Source organism: Rutidosis leptorrhynchoides, chromosome 10 (assembly GCF_046630445.1).
Source record: "Rutidosis leptorrhynchoides isolate AG116_Rl617_1_P2 chromosome 10, CSIRO_AGI_Rlap_v1, whole genome shotgun sequence".
Taxonomy (NCBI): domain Eukaryota; kingdom Viridiplantae; phylum Streptophyta; class Magnoliopsida; order Asterales; family Asteraceae; genus Rutidosis; species Rutidosis leptorrhynchoides.
Window position 1 is genome coordinate 274192302 of NC_092342.1, and position 26960 is coordinate 274219261.

A 26960-nucleotide genomic window follows, 5' to 3' on the forward strand; every position below is an offset into this window, starting at 1 on the left:
TGATGCTCTTTTCTTCAGTTTGTACTTTCTCGACGTGTGCTAGAACAGCATAGCAACCTTTTCTTATTAGTTTTTGTGCCTTCAAATTACTAATAAGATGTAGCTTCGTGTTGCCCTTTTCTCCGTACACCATTAAGGGTTTTCCTTTTTCTCGTATAATGCGAATTGCATTTTTGTAACAAACGATCTCCGCTTTCACTTCTTTCAACCAGTCCATACCGATTATCACATCAAAACTCCCTAACTCTACTGGTATCAAATCAATCTTAAATGTTTCGCTAACCAGTTTAATTTCTCGATTCCGACATATATTATCTGCTGAAATTAATTTACCATTTGCTAATTCGAGTAAAAATTTACTATCCAAAGGCGTCAATGGACAACTTAATTTAGCACAAAAATCTCTACTCATATAGCTTCTATCCGCACCCGAATCAAATAAAACGTAAGCAGATTTATTGTCAATAAGAAACGTACCCGTAACAAGCTCCGGGTCTTCCTGTGCCTCTACCGCATTAATATTGAAAACTCTTCCACGGCCTTGTCCATTCGTGTTCTCCTGGTTCGGGCAATTTCTAATAATGTGGCCTGGTTTTCCACATTTATAACAAACTACATTGGCATAACTTGCTCCGACACTACTTGCTCCGCCATTACTCGTTCCGACACCATTTGTTCCTTTCGTTCTATTAACCCCTGGTCCGTAGACCTCACACTTCGCCGCGCTATGACCATTTCTTTTACACTTGTTGCAAAATTTGGTGCAGAACCCCGAGTGATTCTTTTCACACCTTTGGCATAGTTGCTTCTGATTGTTGTTGTTGTTGCGGTTATTATTGTTGTTGGGATGATTGTTGTAGTTGCTGTTGTTGTTGTTGTTGTTGTTGTTGTTGGGCCGTTTGTTGTAGTTGCGATTGATGTTGCGATTGTTGGGATAATTGTTGCGATTATTGTTGTAATTGCTGTTGTTGTTGTATTGGTGATTCTTATCACCGTTTTCCTCCCACTTTCTTTTGACTTGCTTCACATTGGCCTCTTCAGCAGTCTGTTCTTTAATTCTTTCTTCAATCTGGTTCACTAGTTTGTGAGCCATTCTACATGCCTGTTGTATGGAGGCGGGTTCGTGTGAACTTATATCTTCTTGGATTCTTTCCGGTAATCCTTTCACAAACGCGTCGATCTTCTCTTCCTCATCTTCGAATGCTCCCGGACACAATAGGCACAATTCTGTGAATCGTCTTTCGTACGTGGTAATATCAAATCCTTGGGTTCGTAACCCTCTAAGTTCTGTCTTGAGCTTATTGACCTCGGTTCTGGGACGGTACTTCTCGTTCATCAAGTGCTTGAATGCTGACCACGGTAGTGCGTACGCATCATCTTGTCCCACTTGCTCTAGATAGGTATTCCACCATGTTAACGCAGAACCTGTGAAGGTATGCGTAGCGTACTTCACTTTGTCCTCTTCAGTACACTTACTTATGGCAAACACCGATTCAACCTTCTCGGTCCACCGTTTCAATCCGATCGGTCCTTCGGTTCCATCAAATTCCAAAGGTTTGCAGGCAGTGAATTCTTTGTAGGTGCATCCTACACGATTTCCTGTACTGCTAGATCCAAGGTTATTGTTGGTATGTAGCGCAGCCTGTACTGCGGCTATGTTTGAAGCTAGAAAAGTACGGAATTCCTCTTCATTCATATTCACGGTGTGTCGAGTAGTCGGTGCCATTTCCTTCAAAATAGTTAAATGGAACAAGTTAATCATACAGAATATTAAGAGTAGTTAATAGTATTTCGTAGCATAATATGAACTCATTTATAAAAGCTTTTTCTTCATATTAGCGTTTTATAAGTTTAAATTCGGGTAGTACCTACCCGTTAAGTTCATACTTAGTAGCTAATATACAATTCAACTACTACAATTCTATATGAAAAACTGATTGTAATAATATTTCGCGTTCAAACTTTTATACAATATTTTACAAACTTACAATACCGCTTATTTTACATAAAGCATGAAATATAGCACACCATAACTTTGATACAAGATAGTTGTGAAGACAATTCTAGCTAGTACACAAGTCGTTCGGCAAAGGCAATAAAGACACGTAATTCATACGTCCAGAAACAAGTCATGCATTCTGGTTTTACTAGGACTACTTCCCATCCTTGGTCTTGTGCAACATAACCGTTATGGCCGTTGATAAGACAGCGTGTTGTAACGTCATCAAAGGGACGAGGGTTACGTAATGTCCAACAGTCCCGTAATAATCTAAAAACCTCATTTCTTACCCCAATTACCGACTCCGTCACTTGTGGAAACGTTTTGTTTAATAGTTGTAGCCCGATGTTCTTGTTCTCACTTTGGTGAGAAGCGAACATTACTAATCCGTAAGCATAACATGCTTCTTTATGTTGCATGTTAGCCGCTTTTTCTAAATCACGAAGTCCAATATTCGGATATATTGAGTCAAAATAATTTCTTAACCCGTTGCGTAAAATAGCATTTGGGTTCCCCGCAATATATGCGTCAAAGTAAACACATCGTAACTTATGGGTTTCCCAATGTGATATCCCCCATCTTTCAAACGAAAGTCTCTTATAAACCAAGACATTCTTGGAACGTTCTTCGAATGTCTTACAAACTGATCTCGCCTTAAATAGTTGTGCCGAAGAATTCTGGCCGACTCTAGACAAGATTTCATCAATCATGTCTCCGGGTAGGTCTCTTAAAATATTGGGTTGTCTATCCATTTTGTGTTTTTAAACTGTAAAATAGACAAGAGTTAGATTCATAAAAAAAATACTTATTAATACAAGCAATTTTTACATATATCATAAAGCATAAGAACACTATATTCCATATATTACACCACACGAATACAACTATCTTATTCCGACTCGCTCGTTTCTTCTTCTTCGGTTTTGGTTCGTTTTGCCAAGTTTCTAGGGATATATGATGTTCCCCTAATACGAGCCGTCGTTGTCCACATTGGTTTAGAAAAACCTGGTGGTTTAGAGGTTCCCGGGTCATTGTTACAACTTAAGGACTTCGGGGGTTGACGATACATATAAAGTTCATCGGGGTTGGAATTAGATTTCTCTATTTTTATGCCCTTTCCCTTATTATTTTCTTTTGCCTTTTTAAATTCAGTTGGGGTAATTTCTATAACATCATCGGAATTCTCGTCGAAATCCGATTCATCGGAGAATTGGTAATCCTCCCAATATTTTGCTTCCTTGGCGGAAACACCATTTACCATAATTAACTTTGGTCGGTTGGTTGAGGATTTTCTTTTACTTAACCGTTTTATTATTTCCCCCACCGGTTCTATTTCTTCATCCGGTTCCGATTCTTCTTCCGGTTCCAACTCTTCTTCCGGTTCCTATTCGGGAACTTGTGAATCAGTCCACAAATCATTCCAATTTACATTTGACTCTTCATTATTATTAGGTGAGTCAATGGGACTTGTTCTAGAGGTAGACATCTATCACATAATATCAAACACGTTAAGAGATTAATATATCACATAATATTCATATGTTAAAAATATATAGTTTCCAACAAAAATGTTAAGCAATCATTTTTAAAGAAAACACGGTCGAAGTCCAGACTCACTAATGCATCCTAACAAACTCGATAAGACACACTAATGCAAATTTTCTGGTTCTCTAAGACCAACGCTCTGATACCAACTGAAATGTCCCGTTCTTATTGATTAAAAACGTTCCATATTAATTGATTTCGTTGCGAGGTTTTGACCTCTATATGAGACGTTTTTCAAAGACTGCATTCATTTTTAAACAAACCATAACCTTTATTTCATCAATAAAGGTTTAAAAAGCTTTACGTAGATTATCAAATAATGATAATCTAAAATATCCTGTTTACACACGACCATTACATAATGGTTTACAATACAAATATGTTACAACAAAATAAGTTTCTTGAATGCAGTTTTTACACAATATCATACATGCATGGACTCCAAATCTTGTCCTTATTTAAGTATGCGACAGCGGAAGCTCTTAATAATCACCTGAGAATAAACATGCTTAAAACGTCAACAAAAATGTTGGTGAGTTATAGGTTTAACCTATATATATCAAATCGTAACAATAGACCACAAGATTTCATATTTCAATACACATCCCATACATAGAGATAAAAATCATTCATATGGTGAACACCTGGTAACCGACAATAACAAGATGCATATATAAGAATATCCCCATCATTCCGGGACACCCTTCGGATATGATATAAATTTCGAAGTACTAAAGCATCCGGTACTTTGGATGGGGTTTGTTAGGCCCAATAGATCTATCTTTAGGATTCGCGTCAATTAGGGTGTCTGTTCCCTAATTCTTAGATTACCAGACTTAATAAAAAGGGGCATATTCGATTTCGATAATTCAACCATAGAATGTAGTTTCACGTACTTGTGTCTATTTTGTAAATCATTTATAAAACCTGCATGTATTCTCATCCCAAAAATATTAGATTTTAAAAGTGGGACTATAACTCACTTTCACAGATTTTTACTTCGTCGGGAAGTAAGACTTGGCCACTGGTTGATTCACGAACCTATAACAATATATACATATATATCAAAGTATGTTCAAAATATATTTACAACACTTTTAATATATTTTGATGTTTTAAGTTTATTAAGTCAGCTGTCCTCGTTAGTAACCTACAACTAGTTGTCCACAGTTAGATGTACAGAAATAAATCGATAAATATTATCTTGAATCAATCCACGACCCAGTGTATACGTATCTCAGTATTGATCACAACTCAAACTATATATATTTTGGAATCAACCTCAACCCTGTATAGCTAACTCCAACATTCACATATAGAGTGTCTATGGTTGTTCCGAAATATATATAGATGTGTCGACATGATAGGTCGAAACATTGTATACGTGTCTATGGTATCTCAAGATTACATAATATATAATACAAGTTGATTAAGTTATGGTTGGAATAGATTTGTTACCAATTTTCACGTAGCTAAAATGAGAAAAATTATCCAATCTTGTTTTACCCATAACTTCTTCATTTTAAATCCGTTTTGAGTGAATCAAATTGCTATGGTTTCATATTGAACTCTATTTTATGAATCTAAACAAAAAAAGTATAGGTTTCTAGTCGGAAAAATAAGTTACAAGTCGTTTTTGTAAAGGTAGTCATTTCAGTCGAAAGAACGACGTCTAGATGACCATTTTAGAAAACATACTTCCACTTTGAGTTTAACCATAATTTTTGGATATAGTTTCATGTTCATAATAAAAATCATTTTCTCAGAATAACAACTTTTAAATCAAAGTTTATCATAGTTTTTAATTAACTAACCCAAAACAGCCCGCGGTGTTACTACGACGGCGTAAATCCGGTTTTACGGTGTTTTTCGTGTTTCCAGGTTTTAAATCATTAAGTTAGCATATCATATAGATATAGAACATGTGTTTAGTTGATTTTAAAAGTCAAGTTAGAAGGATTAACTTTTGTTTGCGAACAAGTTTAGAATTAACTAAACTATGTTCTAGTGATTACAAGTTTAAACCTTCGAATAAGATAGCTTTATATGTATGAATCGAATGATGTTATGAACATCATTACTACCTTAAGTTCCTTGGATGAACCTACTGGAAAAGAGAAAAATGGATCTAGCTTCAATGGATCCTTGGATGGCTCAAAGTTCTTGAAGCAAAATCATAACACGAAAACAAGTTCAAGTAAGATCATCACTTGAAATAAGATTGTTATAGTTATAGAAATTGAACCAAAGTTTGAATATGATTATTACCTTGTATTATAATGATAACCTACTGTAAGAAACAAAGATTTCTTGAGGTTGGATGATCACCTTACAAGATTGGAAGTGAGCTAGCAAACTTGAAAGTATTCTTGATTTTATGAAACTAGAACTTTTGGAATTTATGAAGAACACTTAGAACTTGAAGATAGAACTTGAGAGAGTTCAATTAGATGAAGAAAATTGAAGAATGAAAGTGTTTGTAGGTGTTTTTGGTCGTTGGTGTATGGATTAGATATAAAGGATATGTAATTTTGTTTTCATGTAAATAAGTCATGAATGATTACTCATATTTTTGTAATCTTATGAGATATTTCATGCTAGTTGCCAAATGATGGTTCCCACATGTGTTAGGTGACTCACATGGGCTGCTAAGAGCTGATCATTGGAGTGTATATACCAATAGTACATACATCTAAAAGCTGTGTATTGTACGAGTACGAATACGGGTGCATACGAGTAGAATTGTTGATGAAACTGAACGAGAATGTAATTGTAAGCATTTTTGTTAAGTAGAAGTATTTTGATAAGTGTATTGAAGTCTTTCAAAAGTGTATAAATACATATTAAAACACTACATGTATATACATTTTAACTGAGTCGTTAAGTCATCGTTAGTCGTTACATGTAAGTGTTGTTTTGAAACCTTTAGGTTAACGATCTTGTTAAATGTTGTTAACCCAATGTTTATAATAACAAAAGAGATTTTAAATTATTATATTATCATGATATTATGATGTACGAATATCTCTTAATATGATATATATACATTAAATGTCGTTACAACGATAAACGTTACATATATGTCTCGTTTCAAAATCATTAAGTTAGTAGTCTTGTTTTTACATATGTAGTTCATTGTTAATATAATTAATGATATGTTTACTTATCATAATATCATGTTAACTATATATATAACCATATATATGTCATCATATAGTTTTTTTACAAGTTTTAACGTTCGTGAATCACCGGTCAACTTGGGTGGTCAATTGTCTATATGAAACCAATTTCAATTAATCAAGTCTTAACAAGTTTGATTGCTTAACATGTTGGAAACATTTAATCATGTAAACATCAATCTCAATTAATATATATAAACATGGAAAAGTTCGGGTCACTACAGTTGATTAGTATTCTTAACAATACTAACCGTGATATGGAATAAGGATATAGAGAAAAATTTTCCTTGACTCGCCTTAAATTCTTTATGTCATAATGTCGGAACGTCCATGTGAATCACCGTAATATAATTTCCGGGAATTATATTACCCTAATTCATATGTGCATTCGACATTACATCATATAGTCAAGGTGGCGTGTCAATTAAATTATACAACGCAAGATTTAGATAGAATAAGAGTAGATATGAGTGAGAGAGTTCGAATATAAATGCACAAGTAGTCAAGTAATTCCTATGTCAAGTCTATATGCCGGTTGTAGTCTAGACTCACCAATGTACCCTATGACTCGGGGTTGACACCAATGAACTCTAAATCCCTACAACCAAGGCTCTGATACCACTTGTAGCGACCCCGACAAATCGTCAAGTGACGGCATCGACTACGTGGGTCCCATTACCTGGTCATAAGTCTTTATGACAATGTTTGACCAAAATATGTCACCCTCATTTCAAAATAAAGATTGTTTTCAAAGTTTACAAGAATTGTTCAACCAAAAGTTAAGTTACAAGGTTATAAGTACATTTGAAATCTAGGCGACACGGTTTAAAGTAAAGTCAAAAGACGCTCCAAGTAATGCATGTATACTCGACATCCAATGCAAGTATCAAATAGTGAGCGGAAGCATGTATCACATATCGTGCAAGACCTGAGAAAAACATAGAAATCTGTCAACGAAAACGTTGGTGAAATCATAGGTTTAAGTAAGTAAGTGAGTAAAAGTAAGTAAGTCGAACCACAAGGTTTGCAAAGTTGAAATAATAGTAATACATTCTAAAAGTTAATATTCACGAGCACCCAATTATCAAAGCTTAACATTTCATCCATTGTATACCCCATCCATAGTGCTAGAACAAACACTGATTCTCGAAAATATATTTCATCCGTAGACGGTAGCGAACCGTCAAAGATGAGGGTTGTCAACCCATATGGCCATATAACATAAGTTCTCGCTTACACCCGTCAAGTGTAACTAATGATAATCGAATTGAGGCTTTTTGTTCTAAACTCGTATGTAGAATGTTTGTTTTCCCGTTCTTGTGTTCACTTAGTTCAAAAGAATCGTTTATGTTTTCTCATCCCAAATATAAGTTCAAAAAGAGTAAAAGTGGGACTATGATCTCACCTTTGATTGCAAGAGTGAAATAGTACTTCAACAAGTAAACGTGCAAAGAACAATGCTAGTCTCGACCTAAACAATTAGGTTGTATCAATAACGATAGTCACGAAGGGTCAAAGATGTTCAATTAGTCCTATGGCTCAATACGACTCGATTAATATAGCATGTGAAGCAAATTGTCAAGTTTCATGCAAGATACAAGTATAAAAGCATGTTAGGAAGATTGCATAATTAATTGGTTAAGTTTGACAAAAAGTCAAACTTGGTCGGGTCAAAGTCAACAAAAAAGTCAACATGTTCGGGTCGGGTCCCGGACAAATTTTCCATGCTAATTATTCATATACAAGTATATTAAAACAAGTTTCATGTGAATCGGAGGTTGGTAGCTAGTCAAACATTTCACGTTAAAAGGGACATGGAGGTCAGAATCTGTCCAGGCCATTTGGCGCGCCGCGCGGGGTAGGGTGCGCGCCGCGCGACCTGTAGTTCAGCTATTTTTCTGTCTTTCAAACTATGCACGAGCCAAAACCAATTCTAACACAACTCTTGACCCGCAAACACTTATAACGCCTATCATACATCGTTGGAAAGGTATTTTGACGAGGAATGCAACTAAACACATATCATCAATCAAACTTCCACTTATAATAACCAAAAACCACAATTAAACATTCATAATCAAAGTTCAAGTTCCAAAAACGCATTTTATGATTCGGGCAACCAATTTACATGTATGTTATGCCGTTTCGAAGGTAATCAAACACACATTGCAACAAAACACTTAACAACAATATCTCATAGCATTTGACGCATCAAAAGTTCATGTAAAGCTCATCAAACCCTAATCCAAGTTCACAAAATCATTAATCATGTTCTTGGAGTTTCCTTAATCAACCTATACATCAAAACGAAGCTAATGATACTAGTAACACTTTTTAAAACATGCACTTTAACAATCTAACAACATTTGATCATCCAAAATCAAGGATTTAGCAAGTAATTTTCATATTGAACTAGTTACACCAAAAACAACGAATCGAGCATACAAATTACATACACGACATCACAATGAGCCATAGACACTAATTAACAACTTTATAACTCAAAAATCTCAAGAACACATAAAATTAGCGATTTTAGAAAGTTACCCAAATGAGATGAAGTTGGTATCAAATTGAAGAGGATGAAGAGAGGATTCCAAATATGTATTTTGTTTTGGTTGAAGCTTCCAAATCCGAATTTAGATGATGATTCTTTGTAGTGGTGTTTGAGAGAAAATTGGAAAGTATAGAAAGAAAATGGAAATGAAAATGAAAAGGAAAATGGGGAGGTGGGTGTTGACTAGTCAAGCTAGTCACATCTTTGCTCCAATGACGAAACTAGTCCCTCGCGTTCGGTTGCGGGTGCGTGAATTGACCAAACGAATTATTTTAAATTACACGGAAGTACGAGAGATATTAAAAATCCGATAACGAGAATATTTAAAATGTTACTTAACAAAGGATACGAATCTAGATATGAAGGGTATTATTTAAAAAGAAAAAGACGGGCGTTAAAATAATTTAACGGAAAAATGCGGGATGTTACAGGAAGCTCTTAGTATTCACCTGAGAATAAACATGCTTTAAACGTCAACAAAAAAGTTGGTGAGTTATAGGTTTAACCTATATATATCAAAATGTAACTATAGACCACAAGATTTCATATTTCAATACACATCCCATACATAGAGATAAAAATCATTCATATGGTGAACACCTGGTAACCGACATTAACAAGATGTATATATAAGAATATCCCCATCATTCCGGGACACCCTTCGGATATGATAATAATTTCGAAGTACTAAAGCATCCGGTACTTTGGATGGGGTTTGTTAGGCCCAATAGATCTATCTTTAGGATTCGCGTCAATTAGGGTGTCTGTTCCCTAATTCTTAGATTACCATACTTAATAAAAAGGGGCATATTCGATTTCGATAATTCAACCATAGAATGTAGTTTCACGTACTTGTGTCTATTTTGTAAATCATTTATAAAACCTGCATGTATTCTCTTCCCAAAAATATTAGATTTTAAAAGTGGGACTATAACTCACTTTCACAGATTTTTACTTCGTCGGGAAGTAAGACTTGGCCACTGGTTGATTCACGAACCTATAACAATATATACATATATATCAAAGTATGTTCAAAATATATTTACAACACTTTTAATATATTTTGATGTTTTAAGTTTATTAAGTTAGCTGTCCTCGTTAGTAACCTACAACTAGTTGTCCACAGTTAGATGTACAGAAATAAATCGATAAATATTATCTTGAATCAATCCACGACCCAGTGTATACGTATCTCAGTATTGATCACAACTCAAACTATATATATTTTGGAATCAACCTCAACCCTGTATAGCTAACTCCAACATTCACATATAGAGTGTCTATGGTTGTTCCGAAATATATATAGATGTGTCGACATGATAGATCGAAACATTGTATACGTGTCTATGGTATCTCAAGATTACATAATATACAATACAGGTTGATTAAGTTATGGTTGGAATAGATTTGTTACCAATTTTCACGTAGCTAAAATGAGAAAAATTATCCAATCTTGTTTTACCCATAACTTCTTCATTTTAAATCCGTTTTGAGTGAATCAAATTGCTATGGTTTCATATTGAACTCTATTTTATGAATCTAAACAGAAAATGTATAGGTTTATAGTCAGAAAAATAAGTTACAAGTCATTTTTGTAAAGGTAGTCATTTCAGTCGAAAGAACGACGTCAAGATGACCATTTTAGAAAACATACTTCCACTTTGAGTTTAACCATAATTTTTGGATATAGTTTCATGTTCATAATAAAAATCATTTTCGCAGAATAACAACTTTTAAATCAAAGTTTATCATAGTTTTTAATTAACTAACCCAAAACAGCCCGCGGTGTTACTACGACGGCGTAAATCCGATTTTACAGTGTTTTTCGTGTTTCCAGGTTTTAAATCATTAAGTTAGCATATCATATAGATATAGAACATGTGTTTAGTTGATTTTAAAAGTCAAGTTAGAAGGATTAACTTTTATTTGCGAACAAGTTTAGAATTAACTAAACTATGTTCTAGTGATTACAAGTTTAAACCTTCGAATAAGATAGCTTTATATGTATGAATCGAATGATGTTATGAACATCATTACTACCTCAAGTTCCTTGGATAAACCTACTGGAAATGAGAAAAATAGATCTAGCTTCAAAGGATCCTTGGATGGCTTGAAAGTTCTTGAAGCAGAATCATGACACGAAAACAATTTCAAGTAAGATTTCCACTCGAAATAAGATTGTTATAGTTATAGAAATTGAATTAAAGTTTGAATATGATTATTACCTTGTATTAGAAAGATAACCTACTGTAAGTAACAAAGGTTTCTTGATCTTGGATGATTACTTGGAATGGATTTAGAAAACTTGGAAGTAAACTTGCAATCTTGGAAGTATTCTTGATTTTATGAAACTAGAACTTTTGGAATTTATGAAGAACACTTAGAACTTGAAGATAGAACTTGAGAGAGATCAATTAGATGAAGGAAATTGAAGAATGAAAGTGTTTGTAGGTGTTTTTGGTCGTTGGTGTATGGATTAGATATAAAGGATGTGTAATTTTGTTTTCATGTAAATAAGTCATGAATGATTACTCATATTTTTGTAATTTTATGAGATATTTAATGCTAGTTGCCAAATGATGGTTCCCAAATGTGTTAGGTGACTCACATGGGCTGCTAAAAGCTGATCATTGGAGTGTATATACTAATAGTACATACATCTAAAAGCTGTGTATTGTACGAGTACGAATACGGGTGCATACGAGTAGAATTGTTGATGAAACTGAACGAGGATGTAATTGTAAGCATTTTTTTTAAGTAGAAGTATTTTGATAAGTATCTTGAAGTCTTTCAAAAGTGTATGAATACATATTAAAACACTACATGTATATACATTTTAACTGAGTCGTTAAGTCATCGTTAGTCGTTACATGTAAGTGTTGTTTTGAAACCTTTAGGTTAACGATCTTGTTAAATGTTGTTAACCCAATGTTTATAATATCAAATGAGATTTTAAATTATTATATTATCATGATATTATGATATATTAATATATCTTAATATGATATATACATTTAAATGTCGTTACAACGATAATCGTTACATATATGTCTCGTTTCGAAATCCTTAAGTTAGTAGTCTTGTTTTTACTTATGTAGTTCATTGTTAATACACTTAATGATATATTTAATTATCATATTATCATGTTATATATAATATAACAATGTATTAATATGCTTCATATATATTTAGTAAGATGTGGTTATAACGATAATCGTTATATGTATCGTTTCGAGTTTCATACGTCAATAGTCTCCTTTTTAAGTATATAACTTATTGTTACTATTTTTAATGAGATAATTGATGATCATTATATCATGTTAAACATATATTTATTCATTTATGTATCATCATGTCATATACAACTTATAGCGTTCGTGAATCATTGGTCAAACTGGGTAATCAGACGTTTACAAAATTTCCGTTTCAATTAACCAAGTCTTAACAAGTTTGATTGCTTAACATGTTGGAAACATTTAATCATGTAAATATAGTTTTCATTAAACATATAATCATAGAAAGGTTCGAAAAAGTTCGGGTCACTACAGGACACACACTAGGGTTATCACAGAATATCACACAATATCAACATGCACAGATAATCATCATCAATCATATATTGTAGTACAATGCTCCTAACTAGCATTATACATACAGTTTAACTAATTACCATACACTACTTGTCTATAGTTAAACCCACTCACCGAATCAGTCTCAATAGGTAAGTCAGACTTTGATCCTACGGAGCCGTCTCCTTATTTTGTCATCCTAAATATACCATAATATAAATTAACCTTCCACAATAGTAAATATTTCAAACACAATCTATTCAAGCATTAAAGTTATAAAACAGATAAGGTTCTCGAGTAGTCTGAGGTTCTCGGACAGAACTAGGTTTTCGGGCAGGAGAAAAGTTCTCGAGAACTAGGTTCTCGAGCACTCCAATGTTTTTGAACACTTGATGTTTTCAGACACCTAAGGTTTTCGAGCAACTCAGGTTTTCGAGCACCTAAAGTTTTCGAGCACCTATGGTTTTCGAGCACTGTTCTCGATCATCTTTATTTTCGAGCACTGTATTCATCAGCTTCGCTGATTTGAGTAATTTTCGCCCAAAATCTTAATTCTAAGGTGTTTTTTCCTAATTGCAAAGATAAGGAAACTACTAAACATATATACACTCTATTTCTAACATCTATTGGTGTTAATAAACACTCAACAACATGATCAAAGCTAAATTTATCAAACTCATTTAGAACTAAGAACCCTAATGTCATAATTCAAGATCAAGTATAAAAAGGATCAAATCTTACCTTGATGGATAGCTCTTGATGTGAGGATTCCGAGTAGTTATTTGGATTGATTCCTCTTAATTTAGAAGCTATGGTCGAATCTTCTTAAAAGAAAGATGGGTGTTCCTGAAGAGAGAGAGAATGAGCAAGTGTGTATGTGAAATCGTGAAATGAGAATAGAGGTGGGAAGGATCTGAATTCTATCCTATTTATTTCTTTTTAATGGTTAAAATCTCACTCCACACAACACACTGGTAGTTAACTGAAATCATAACTTTTTAAGTATTCATAAAATTAAACTTAACGAGGTCAAAAGAGGTGTGACCCTGATCACAAAGCAAATCCAACTAACCAACTTCATTAATAAAATTATAAACTTGAAATTTCGCTTAAATTAAATTAAATAACAATTATAAAAGAAGGAAAAATATTACTTCTAGGCCCTGGAAAAGGATGTTACATGATTTGAAAGATCGGACGTACCACATGTGAATGTCCTTTTTCAAAGCACTCAGGCGCGACCGATCCCGGTTGAAAAAAAACAAGAAACACGGGGCAAAATGTCGTCTTTTTAACATAAGAATACACTAAAGTCGAACTTTGACACATAAAAACACATAATCAAAATTGGGTCATCGGGCGCGACCTACCCCGATTGACCCTTCATGGGTTCGCCCTTGTCCGTATTAGATTTATATGATAGGATACGTTTTGTGTGTGTGTATATGTATATACAAGGTATAAGAGTACACAGTTAGAGGACGGGTATAGCGACTGTGGGAGATGATCGCGTAGATGGTTAAGTTTCATGGTTGATCCTCAACTAACTGCTGTCAAAAAAAAAAAATAGAATTTGATTTGAACCGTTAAGCAAGTTTTCTCTCGTTCAGTATTACACCTTAGTTTAGCGACACACATCAAACACTGAATCTTTCTGACTGATTTAGTTCTCCGTGCTAAATGGTTTAAGAGCCAAACAAACGCATTTTAAATAGGAGTTGATTTTTTTACCATTCAAATTACTTCATTTACCAAAAATTATGCATTAATAAATTGTACTGTATAATTAAATAATGTATATTTGTAATGGATGAAGTTTTGATGGTGAATATATTATTACCCATCCTAAATTAAGTTAATTGCCAAACCAAACACGCATGATGAGTTCATCTTTCAAACGACACTTCAACGTAATACATACATACAATACAATATAATAATATTATTCCGTGAGATCAAAATTGGATCTCGTAAACATAGACCAAATTATGCCTCATAATTTCATATATTTTCTTCATTTTAAATCAAAAACCCTCATAATCAATCACATCTTTCAGTAGAATTTTTGCTCAGTTATCAATCAGCAACAACGAATTAAGCGGCTTTTCAATTTTTTAATCACTCAATAATTTAATTTATGGCGGAGCCAAAGAAGATAATCATAGACACCGATCCTGGCATCGGTAATTAATATCATCACTTACCTGTTCATATTGATTCTCAGTTATTTATACTTTTTTTGTTTTGTTTTAAATTTAGACGATGTTAAAATAGTTTCGATTATGATGTTTTTAATTTTTGAATATATAGATGATGCTATGGCTATATTCTTAGCATTAAGGTCACCAGAAATTAATGTGATTGGGCTTACAACTATTTATGGCAATGTTTACACCACTCTTGCCACCAGAAATGCATTGCATTTGGTAATAATTCATAACAAAGATATCTATATTTCATCCTTTTGATCATTATTTTATTTTATATAATATAATAAATAAATAATAATATAATAATAATTGCTGAATTAACTTATGTAAGTATTATGATTTTTTTCCCCGTTAATTAATAATTAGTTGGAGGTTGCTGGGAGAACAGATATACCTGTTGCTGAAGGATCTCATGTTAGTTATATGGTATAAAATCTTTTAATTTTCATTACTCTTCATGTATGCAAATATTAGTGTTGTAAATCTCCTTATTTCTCGCCGAGATCTCGGTTTTGGAAGGCAGTTGAGACGAGATGTCCATCTCCCGAGATTTCTCGGTCAACGGGGTCAAATTTGGTCAAAACCACGATTTCTCGGTTTTTTCCGCTCATTTCTCGGATTTTCTCGTAATTTCTTGGATTTTCTTGCTTATTTCTCGTACTTTCTAGTAAAATCTTGTAAAAAAGTATATAAATATACATATTATATTATATAAATTTATATTAAAAAAAAAAAACTAGAAAGTCAACGTAAGTCAACATCCGAGACCTCCCCCGAGATCTTTATGAGATGCCGAGATCTCCCCAAAAATGTTCAACCGAGATCTCCCCGAGATCCAAGTTCTCCAACCTTAAATGCAATATAATTATACAGATCAAATATATTATTACTGCAAAATATCCAATTCGAGTAACTGAAACACATTTGAAATTTGGTCATGATACAATAAGTGAAATGGATCATGAGATGTTTGCCTATAAGTTGCTTCGCTTATTTAATTGTTTGTATGTTTTCGCGAAGAATTTAATTAATAGTATCTCTGTAATTTTTTGTCCCTGAATGTGTGAAGAAAGCAACAAAGCTTCGAGTTGCAGACTTTGTTCATGGGGTAGATGGGCTTGGAAATCAGAATTTTCCGCAGCCGAAGTCAAAACCGATAGAAAAATCAGCTGCTGAATATTTGGTTGAGCAGGCTAATCTTTATCCCGGAGAAGTTACAGTGGTGGCATTGGGCCCACTTACCAATATTGCCCTGGTAACGCATCTTACCTATTTTTATGTTTTTATTTATTGTTATCGTTATAAGCACTTACATTATTACTACCAGTACTTTGTTAAAACACTGTTGACTTGATTTTTAATGTGTACAGGCCATCGAACTAGACCCTGCATTCACTAAAAACATTAAGCAAATTGTTCTACTTGGTGGTGCGTTTGCAGTAAACGGGAATGTGAATCCAGCTACTGAGGCTAATGTAAGTAACTCAACGTACAAGGTCTAACAGGGTCCATACTTCTTTCCATTTTGTTTATGTAACTTGTATAAACGTACATAAACAACTTTAAACAATATAAGAAGCATTGCAGTTAGACATATTATCTTAGATGACTGGCTCTTTATAATTTATATCTCAAGTTCATGTGTAATACCCGATTATTGTTTCTGATCATACTAAATGTATTTAAACCGAAGTGAAATTAAAGTAGATTGTAATAAAGTTACATTTTTTATAATATGTTGGACTGGACATGCAGATTTTTGGTGACCCAGAAGCTGCTGATATCGTGTTTACTAGCGGAGCTGATGTTTTGGCTGTTGGGCTCAATGTTACTCATCAAGTTATTCTAAAAGGTAATCCTATTTGTGTGTTCAAAAAGCATCTCTATATCATAAATATAAGTTCAAATGTATTTTAAACATTGAATTGTACCTCCATAATCTAAATTTCATTTACTTCCAGCAACCCTGTATCCACATAGTGTCACTAATCATCATGTGGAAACATTGTAATATACTTGATACTGATATGTATAAAATTATATACTCACAAGATTATAAATACAATGCGGATCATAAAGGTCTCTTTAATAGAAACAATTTCTAATAGAACATAGAAGTACCCAATTTTTTGTAATTACTACAGTATATAACATACTTTTTTGTGCTAAATATTGGAAGCTAACAAAGATTGTCCATTAGTTTGCAAAGAATTAGGGGTCATAATGTTATATGCAGCATTGTACTTGTGTTACTTAAAACCATGATTTATGTAGTATATTTTTGCCTGCATACTAGTTTACGTTCAGATACACCGAGGGCTCCAAGGATCCTCGACTTAAAGTATCTATACCAAGTATGCTGAAATTATATAGGATTATTAACTATTTATCTTTAATCCAATATTAGGGCTTAAGGAAGAGCAAATATGGCATTTATTGGATTAGTTTTTTGACTATTGGGCAAGAATATGTAGTATAGAAAATGCCCTCAAAACTTTAGCTTATCATACTACTATCTACAATTTGCTAATATGTTTGTAGATTTCGATCGGGACATGTTGGCAGCGTCGGATGGAATATTTGCCAAGTATTTGACCAAGATCTTGGAATTCTACTTTTCTTATCATCGTGATGCATATCACATGAAAGGTATACGTTTTGAGACAATAGTATTCAGCGCTTCATTTCATCACCTATTTATCATAAATTTTTGTATTTAAGAAATGTATCCTAACATTTTGCTCATCTGCTGCTGATGTCACATTTGAGTAGGTGTTTACCTTCATGATCCCACAACGATTCTTGCAGCTGTTGATCCTTCACTGATGACATACACCGAAGGTGTTGTCAGAGTACAAACAACTGGTATCACAAGGGGACTAACATTGTTTTTCAACAAACAGAAAAGGTAAAAAAATGTTATTTTGTTTTTAAAAATGTTTTTTTTTTCTTTTTTTCTTTTCATTATATACACAAGTTATCATGCTAAAACACTACCTAGAAGTGCAGTTTGATCTTTTACCGATTTGGTACTAGGTTAAGCTGTATTACTAACAGAAAAATATTATCAACAGTAGACATAAAAAAATAAAATAGAATTTTTTTTTTTTAAAACTGTTTCTGTTTTTGACTTGTGTGTATGTAATTTTTACTATTGAAGGTATAACGAAGAGACTGAATGGTGCAACAAACCGATGGTGAAGGTGGCAGTTACTGTGGATGCTCCTGCGGTTGTTAAATTGGTTATGGATCGCCTCATGTATTCATAACTTTATCTTTATTTATTAATTTCTTCACAAATCATCATCATACCAACATTAACCAAATCCCATATCACAGTTAAATGACTCGTTGGTCTTTACATTTAGATCTTTAAAATGTTTTCTTACCTGATTTGTACGCATGATAAGCTGTAACTAAATAATTCAATATTTAGTACTGTATATTCTCAAGATATATTTAGAACGAAAAGAAATATATATATATATATATGAAAATGAACAAATTTTTTTTTTTCTCTTCTGGCTTATTATTTGTTGTTTTCTTTCCTCTTTTGGCAGATTTTTTGTTGTTATAATTTTGGCCGGCTATTTCTTTGTTTGGCCAGAAATGACCTGCTTGTTATCTAACTGCCGGGGAAGGAAAGAGCGAGTCTAGGACACTGTCCTAGGTGGTGTCCCAAACATTGTTCTGACTTCCTAGGATAGTTTCTCTCAGACTGACTGTTACGCGCCCAAAGCCACGGCATTGGTTTCGACATGTCCAAATAGCAACGCCCCCACCCTCATGTTACGCAGCATGAGTTGAGAGCGTGGGTGGCTTTCCCACGGCTCTTTCAATGGGTGTGGGATCCACGTGGTCTCATCTGATTGGTTGGCTTCTTTTATATATTATTTTTCATTCCTTTTTACTCAATCTACCGATTACGGAGTATATTTTACCACACCCCTAACTCACATCACCATAATAATCCACAACGCTACGTCATCAAAAAAAATGCAAAAACATATCTATATCACCAACCCAACATATCTATATCACCAACCCACACCACCTCCCATAATGTATAGTCTCAAGAGAGAATGTAGTTTAAGTTATGCCTTATATGGTGTGGCTTTTACTGATTGTGTGACGTGGACGCTGCTACCACACCGACAACGCTACATATGGGACGTGTGATAACAATTTGGGGCGTGGGGCGTGGTATCACGGGCAACACAATGAAAATTGAAGAATTTGCGGATATAGCCTTACGGTTCACCACATGTCCTTGAGTCATGTGATAGAGAGAGGTCATGAGTTCGATCCTTAGAGATGTCCCTGATTTTTTTAAACCAATTGAACACTAATAGTGGTGGTATATATTGACCCTATAGAGAGGTTTTACCGGCCCACTCGATGGGATAATGGCTCGACCACATGCCCGTATGGATTGTGGTTCGATGTTCCTTGGTTAGCGGTTCGGGTTTCCACCCGAACCTGGTGACAAATGAGAGTATTCGTTGTAAAAAAAAAATACCGTTAAAAAAGACACAATGAAAATTTAAAGACAAAATTACATGGGGGGTCCCTGTGGTATGTTCAGAATTACAACCGGAGTCCAAAAAGTTTTTTTTGACTTGAGGGGTCACTGTGGTGTGCACTCGTTTCATGGGGAGTCCAAATCAGTAACTGACGTTAGTTTTTCAGTTAAATCTCACCATGTGCCGTGCATGTGAGGGTAAAAACGTCATTAAATATTTTCTCTGTCCATTCCGCTTTAATACTTACACGTGTACTGCAGTAACATTCACCATCTAATCTAATCTAATTATCTATTCAATTCAAAGAGTTAAAAAAAAATATGAAAAGCGAGAAACAGCAAACCTTTACAAATTGAACTTGGTGAAATATGCCCATATGAAAGCATTAGATTTCAATTTTCTCATATATTTCTTCCTTCATCATCCTTCCTTTTTCAAAACCTTTTTTTTTTTTTTTGAAAGCCAACGAAAAATATTATTATTAAAACTGAAGAATAATTACATCAAGGTGGTTCACCGTCGTCACCATTTTTAATTCGGAGAGGACGGGAGGGCGGAGATGGTGGAGATAACTCAGATCTGGTCGGAATCCACACCGGATCTGGACACAAACACCCACCGAATGGAGACAAAGTTAGTTTGTAAATTTCTGTTTTGTTGTGATGATTAGGTTTATGATGCTGATTTTGATTAAGCAAACACATAAGATATTGTGACTAATTTGTTAAGATAGTGTGACTGATTTTTATTTGGTAAGATAATGTGAAATCGATTCAAAGGTTTCTAGAAGTTATAGTGATGCACTGAATTGGTGATGGATTTTTAATCTATTATAATACTGTGACTAATTTTGTTCCTAAAATTTTAATTCACATTGGTGGAAAAATAACAAAGGACTCAATTTTGGGTTTTAGGACTCAACGCCAAAAGTCATTGCTGGTGGTACCTACAAGCAACAGACCTTTTGATTTTTTGCTTCCAACTTCAATTTCGATTTACATTTTGAGTTTGATTTCAGTGTTTATCACATTTACATTTTGGTGGATTTTAGGGTTAAGGGATGAAGGTGCCTGTGTTTTTTAATTTGGGATTTTTTTAGAGAAGAATATTTTCATTTTCATTTTCATTTTCATTTTCATTAAATAAGATAGAAAAAATAAAATGACGATTTTACCCTCATGTGCATTGCACATGATGGGGTTTAACAGAAAATTTAACACATGTTAGGCAATTGGACTCCCCATAAAACGAGTGCATACAACAGTGACCCCCCAAGTCAAAAAAATTCTTTTAGACTCCGGTTGTAGTTTTGAACATACCACAGGGACCTCCCATGTAATTTTGTCAAATTTAAATAAACCATTCTCTCACTTTGCTTGCAATCCTAGAGTCCACACCACAATTATATTTTTTTTCCTATCATACAAAGTAAATTTTAAAGTAAAAACGGAGTAATTATTTCTGCAAAAAAGATGAAAGAACATGGATCGTAAGATTATACTAACAAGAAACAAATGAAGTGTCTAGCTGATCACATGAGTGAGGCAACAATGTTCTGAAGGAGTATTTATTTCGATTCATTCATTAGATAAGACATAATACGGCTTATTCGAACCCTCGCTTCGCGCCGGGGTTCGGTTTTCAATGTATTATATTGCGTTTAGTTTGTAAAATTATTTCGTGGCTAAAGATGATATCGTTGAAGCGCAATTCGATTCGAACTAAAAGGTATAATCTGTGAAATATTTAAATGTTATTTTAAATTAACAATATATGTACATCTCCGCGTTTCACTATGGAATTGTCGACTTTTAAAAATTTAACGCAAAATCGACGTGTATGAAAAGTACCTCAAATATTTAGCGTTTTTAAAAAAAGCGTCTGTTTTGCGTATAGTTAGTGACAGTGTGCTCCTAAAGTTATTTCGAGTTTAACGATGGTGTCAGAAAAATTTAACTCGTTGCGAGCGAGAAGATATGGCCTGTTGAATATTTGGGGGGAGTTTATTTAAATTTTTTTTATGAAAATGAGTATTTGACATTTTGGGGGGGTCGATTTTAATATTTGAACAAACTATGGGGGCTTTTTTGAAAAAAAAGGTGGGAAAAGGGAAAAAAAGTGAAAGGACGAAAACGCCCCTGGTGACTATTAATCGTTTTTGTCTATTAGGTAGTATATAAAGTAGGTGGTCGATTTATAATGAATGAGAAGTTTAATGGTTAAAGTATAAAATGTTAAAAGTTTGTGGTAAATTTATAAAAGCTATAAAGTTAACTATTATATATTTTGAGGCTAAAATGTAAATAAGTAAAAGATTGGGGGTAGTTTGTGAAACTTGTGAGGTTTACTATTCACTTTGGCTATACCTTAAAATGTAAATAAGTAAAAAATTGAGGGTAGTTTGTGAAATTTGTGAGATTTACTATTCACTTTGGCTATACCTTTTAGATATATAGATATAATAATAATAATAATAATAATAATAATTAACTATAATTATTTTACATGGGAAAAATATAATCTTTGTTATAATCATAAAAAGCCAAAAATGGATGTTTGACAATTTATGTCTCCATCACAATAATTCAACTTTAGGAGACAAATTTACAATTCATATCTCATGATTGATTCTATACAGTTATTATTCTTTTGTATAAATAGATGATGAATGTAAGAAAGAACATACACCAATTTCTTACAAGAATAAGAAATATATTACTATTTCTCTCTACTATTAATTCTTCATACTACAAAGAATTTATCAAAGCTTAGGCCAAAAGTAGTTAAAAACTATTAACTCTTAACACGTTATCAGCACGAAGTGCTCCGTATAATCAAGGTTTATCTAAGCAAGCACAGGTCACTAATCAAGGTAAGAAATTCTTTAACGATATCTTCTATTATTTATTAGTAAGGTAAATATTATTATCATCATAAGTAAAATTATACTTATGTAATCTAACTTTTATTAACTTCACTAACATTTATATTTATGTTATTTAAGTTATATATGGTCGGTTATACCGCCTGAATTATATTTATGTAATCTAACTTTTATTAACTTCACTAACATTTATATTTATGTTGTGACGACCCGGAAATTTTCGACCAAATTTAAACTTAATCTTTATATGGTTTCGACACGTTAAGCAAAGTCTATTAAATTGAATCTCAAAATCTTTGAACTGTTTACATGGGTACGCTTAAACCTTTGACCATCCTCGACGATTCACGAACAAATGTTGTTAATAAACATATATATATATATATATATATATATATATATATATATATATATATATATATATATATATATATATATATATATATATATATATATATATATATATATATATAATGGGAAATAATAAAATACAAACTAATCAGTAGAATTAAATTGTAAAATAATATATAATGTAATAAAGTTATTATTAAAAAGAATCTATATATATAAACATATATGCTAACTATACATATAAATTATTAAATATATATTGTAATATATACATAAAAGATATAAACATTATGTGTTGAAATTTATAATATTTATTTTCATTATGAAATAATATAGTAAATAGATATATAATAGTTTTATTAATATATTCATATATATAATATATGGTGTAACAACAAGTTAAAAATATAATAGTAATGACAAATCATATTATTACTTTTAAAATTATAACTACCATTATTATTAAAATCATTGTTTATATTATCATAAGATAATACAATTTATCATAAATATCATTGATAATATCATTTTTGACTATTAACATAATTGTTAAAATTATTATTAAGTATTATTATTATTATAATTTATTATTAATATTATTATTATTAATCCATTTATTTATTTCATTAATACGGATTATATATATATTAGGTAACCAATCTGTTGTACGTAGCAATCAAGCAGCATTAATTTTTGTTTCATGTTCCTAAATCGTTCAACATCCAGATTCGATAGTACTGATTAGGTAAAAATCACAATCGAACTTTATACATTTTCTTCTCCTAATTTTGTTCTTGTCTGGGGTTTCTGTCGACCACAAGGACTACAACACCATTCAAATTCAGTGTATCTAATTAAAGACATTTGATTTTTCGATTACCATTGTAAATTATAAACCCTATTAACTTTTATCAAATTGTATTAATCACAGAAAGAAAAGGAAACCACAACCACTTCTTTTCAACTTCTTTCTTCTTTACTTTATCATCAACCGAACCATCATTATAACATTCAATGATACTTGTTTTTCTGTTTACGGTTTCATCAACAAAACTACCACCTTGATCATAAACAACCACGATCACCATTACATCACCACGGTTGTTATAACTACAAACCATTTAATCACCACCTGCTCATTTTCTTTTCTTTCTTCTGTTTTATGCTTGATCTCAACAATTCAAAACAACCACCACTTCGTGCCTTTCTATTTACAATGATCACCAATGAAACACCATAGTGTTCTCGTAGTAACCTGTCGAATTCCTATTACCTTGTGTGGATAAACGAAACCAACCATAAACCTCCACCACCACGAAACCATAGTCGTACCTGCTATAGCCGCTACCTTGTTTTCACCTTCTGTTACGACGAGCAGCAACAACAGTGAGGAATTACAATGATGATGAAGACTCCAACGATGTTACCATAATAATATTGATAATCTATGATGATTAATCGAAGCTGCAACTGCTACGTTTCTTCTGTTGAACCAAGAACCCACGAGGGAAAAAAACAGAAATCTTTTTCTTTTTCTTTAGGCTGTATACCTGAGTTATAGGATATTAAATAATGGTAGGTTAACAAATAATCAATTGGAACCAATTACCAATTTGATGATCGACAATCATGGAACCAATAACCCCACTAGTTCATTAAAGGAAATAAGAAAATGAGATAGTGGATGATTAGGTCACATATGCTAGTTGTTTTGATCGAGCAATTTATAGTATGATTGAGTGACTTTTACGTGATCTTACTTTCTTGTGGTGGTCCAACAAAGACATTTAAACCACCCACTTTACACATTAGAATTAGATGAATCTCCTTGGGTCGTATTAGTGGTGCTGTAGGGCCGACACTCACAATCGATGAACCCCACTCGAACTAACTAGGCATTGGATTTCATTTACTAACGTACATCATGCTTCTTTATTTGAAGCTTACGGCCAAACAAGGGGTCAATTAAAATGACTTTTAGTAAATTGAATTAAGGAAAAGCTGGGAAATTAGAAAAGAGGATGATGATCGAGTAGGGACGATGATAGTATTTTGTTTTCGGTTAAATGGATGGTGTGTTCTTCCTTGCTTTAACGGCCGACACATATAAATCAAATACAACCTTAATAAAAGTTGGGCCGTATTATTCTTTTATAAATTGGATTTATCATTTGGGCCGTTTACTTTGATCATTTATCACTTGGGCCGATGATGGTTATTTGTTGTTGGGCCATGATTAAATTGGGACAAGACAGAAAATAGGCTCAATAAGTATGGGTTACAAATTATAACAGAAATATAAGGAACAAATGAATGGTTAAGGCATTAACGGGTTAGCGGGACGTCGCGGGTTCAAACCCGGACTTGGGCATTTTTTTAGGGACTACTTCAGGAGGTAGTTTACTTATTACTCACTTTTATTATTATTATTATTATTATTATTATTATTATTATTATTATTATTATTATTATTATTATTATTATTATTATTATTATTATTATTATTATTATTATTATTATTATTATTATTATTATTATTATTATCATTTTTAATGTAAGTAGTATTATTATTTAAACTGATTTTCTTTTTATAAAAATTATCATTTTTATTAATAGGACTATCATTATTATTATTATTATTATTATTATTATTATTATTATTATTAGAATTATCATTATTTTTATCATTATTACTTTTATTATTTCTAACACTAATATTATCATTTTTATCATTATTATTATTAGTATTATTAATATATCAAATAAAGATTTTCTATATAAAAATATATTATTTACATAAAACATAACTATATTAATATGTTGGTAATAAATATTAATTATCTATTTAATGTATATAAAAATAAATATAGTTAATTTAGTTATTGATGAAACGTACAAGTTACTAAAATAACAGTTAATAATAATACCTAAATTTGTTCGGTTACCATTATACGTGTTAATATACATACAAATGATATAGGTTCGTGAATCCGAGGTCAACCCTGCATTGTTCAATATCGTCATATGTATTTTTACTACAAAATACAGTATGGTGAGTTTCATTTGTCTTTTTACCCTTTATATTTTTGGGCTGAGAATACATGCGCAATTTTTATAAATGTTTTATGAAATAGACACAAGTAATCAAAACTACATTATATGGTTGAATGATCGAAGCCGAATATGCCCCTTTTTGCTTGGTAACCTAAGAATTAGTAAACCGATCTACTAATTGACGCGAATCCTAAAGATAGATCTATTGGGCCTAACGAACCCCATCCAAAGTACCGGATGCTTTAGTACTTCGATGTTGTTTTTATCATGTCCGAAGGATTTTCCGGAATGATAGGGGATATTCTTATATGCATCTTGTTAATGTCGGTTACCAGGTGTTCACCATATGAATGATTATTTTTGTCTCTATGTATGGGACGTATATTTATGAGAAATGAAAATCTTGTTGTCTATCAAAATGAGGAATTTTATTGTTTTATGATAAACCTATGAACTCACCAACCTTTTGGTTGACACTTGATAGCATGTTTATTCTCAGGTATGAAAGAAATCTTCCGCTGTGCATTTGCTCATTTAGAGATATTACTTGGAGTCATTCATGACATATTTCAAAAGACGTTGCATTCGAGTCGTCGAGTTCATCAACATTATTAATAAGTCAATTATAGTTGGATATATTATGAAAGGGTATGCATGCCGTCAACTTTCGATATAATGAAAGATTGTCTTTTAAAAAATGAATGCAATATTTGTAAAATGTATCATATAGAGGTCAAGTACCTCGCGATGTAACTAAGTGTAATGTATTCGTCTAGATGGATTAGGACGGGTCCTTTCAGTTGGTATCAGAGCGGTGGTCTTAGCGAACCAGGTCTTGCATTAGTGTGTCTAACTAGTAGTTGTTAGGATGCATTAATGAGTCTGGACTTCGACCGTGTCTGCATGTCAAAAGTTTTGCTTATCATTTCTTATCGGAAATTACATGCTTATCATTCTTAGGGAATAACTTGCTTATCATTCTTAGTCTAGACACATCTTACTGCATTGATTGCATGAATAGTGTATAGACGAAAAATTCATATCTTAGCGTATTTCCAAATTCATATCTTAGCGTATCTGTTACTGTAA

General features: G+C 32.6%; 1 protein-coding gene across 1 annotated transcript; it reads left to right on the top strand.

Annotated features, from left to right (window-relative positions):
• Nucleotides 1-14765: 14765 nt before the first annotated feature.
• LOC139872335 (probable uridine nucleosidase 2) lies at nucleotides 14766-18555 on the top strand. Its single transcript, XM_071860186.1, has 9 exons — nucleotides 14766-15032; nucleotides 15160-15275; nucleotides 15426-15485; nucleotides 16129-16314; nucleotides 16430-16534; nucleotides 16815-16911; nucleotides 17601-17708; nucleotides 17832-17967; nucleotides 18220-18555. Exons 1-9 carry the CDS (start codon nucleotides 14987-14989, stop codon nucleotides 18326-18328), a joined length of 963 nt encoding a protein of 320 aa, XP_071716287.1. The 5' UTR covers nucleotides 14766-14986; the 3' UTR covers nucleotides 18329-18555.
• Nucleotides 18556-26960: the final 8405 nt, after the last annotated feature.

Excerpts from the sequence above, each read along its gene's own strand:
- LOC139872335 (XM_071860186.1), top strand. The coding sequence starts at position 14,987 with ATGGCGGAGCCAAAGAAGATAATCATAGACACCGATCCTGGCATCG. Across the intron at positions 16,535-16,814 it reads ATCCAGCTACTGAGGCTAAT|ATTTTTGGTGACCCAGAAGC; the intron begins GTAAGTAACTCA and ends CTGGACATGCAG. Across the intron at positions 16,912-17,600 it reads TCATCAAGTTATTCTAAAAG|ATTTCGATCGGGACATGTTG; the intron begins GTAATCCTATTT and ends ATATGTTTGTAG.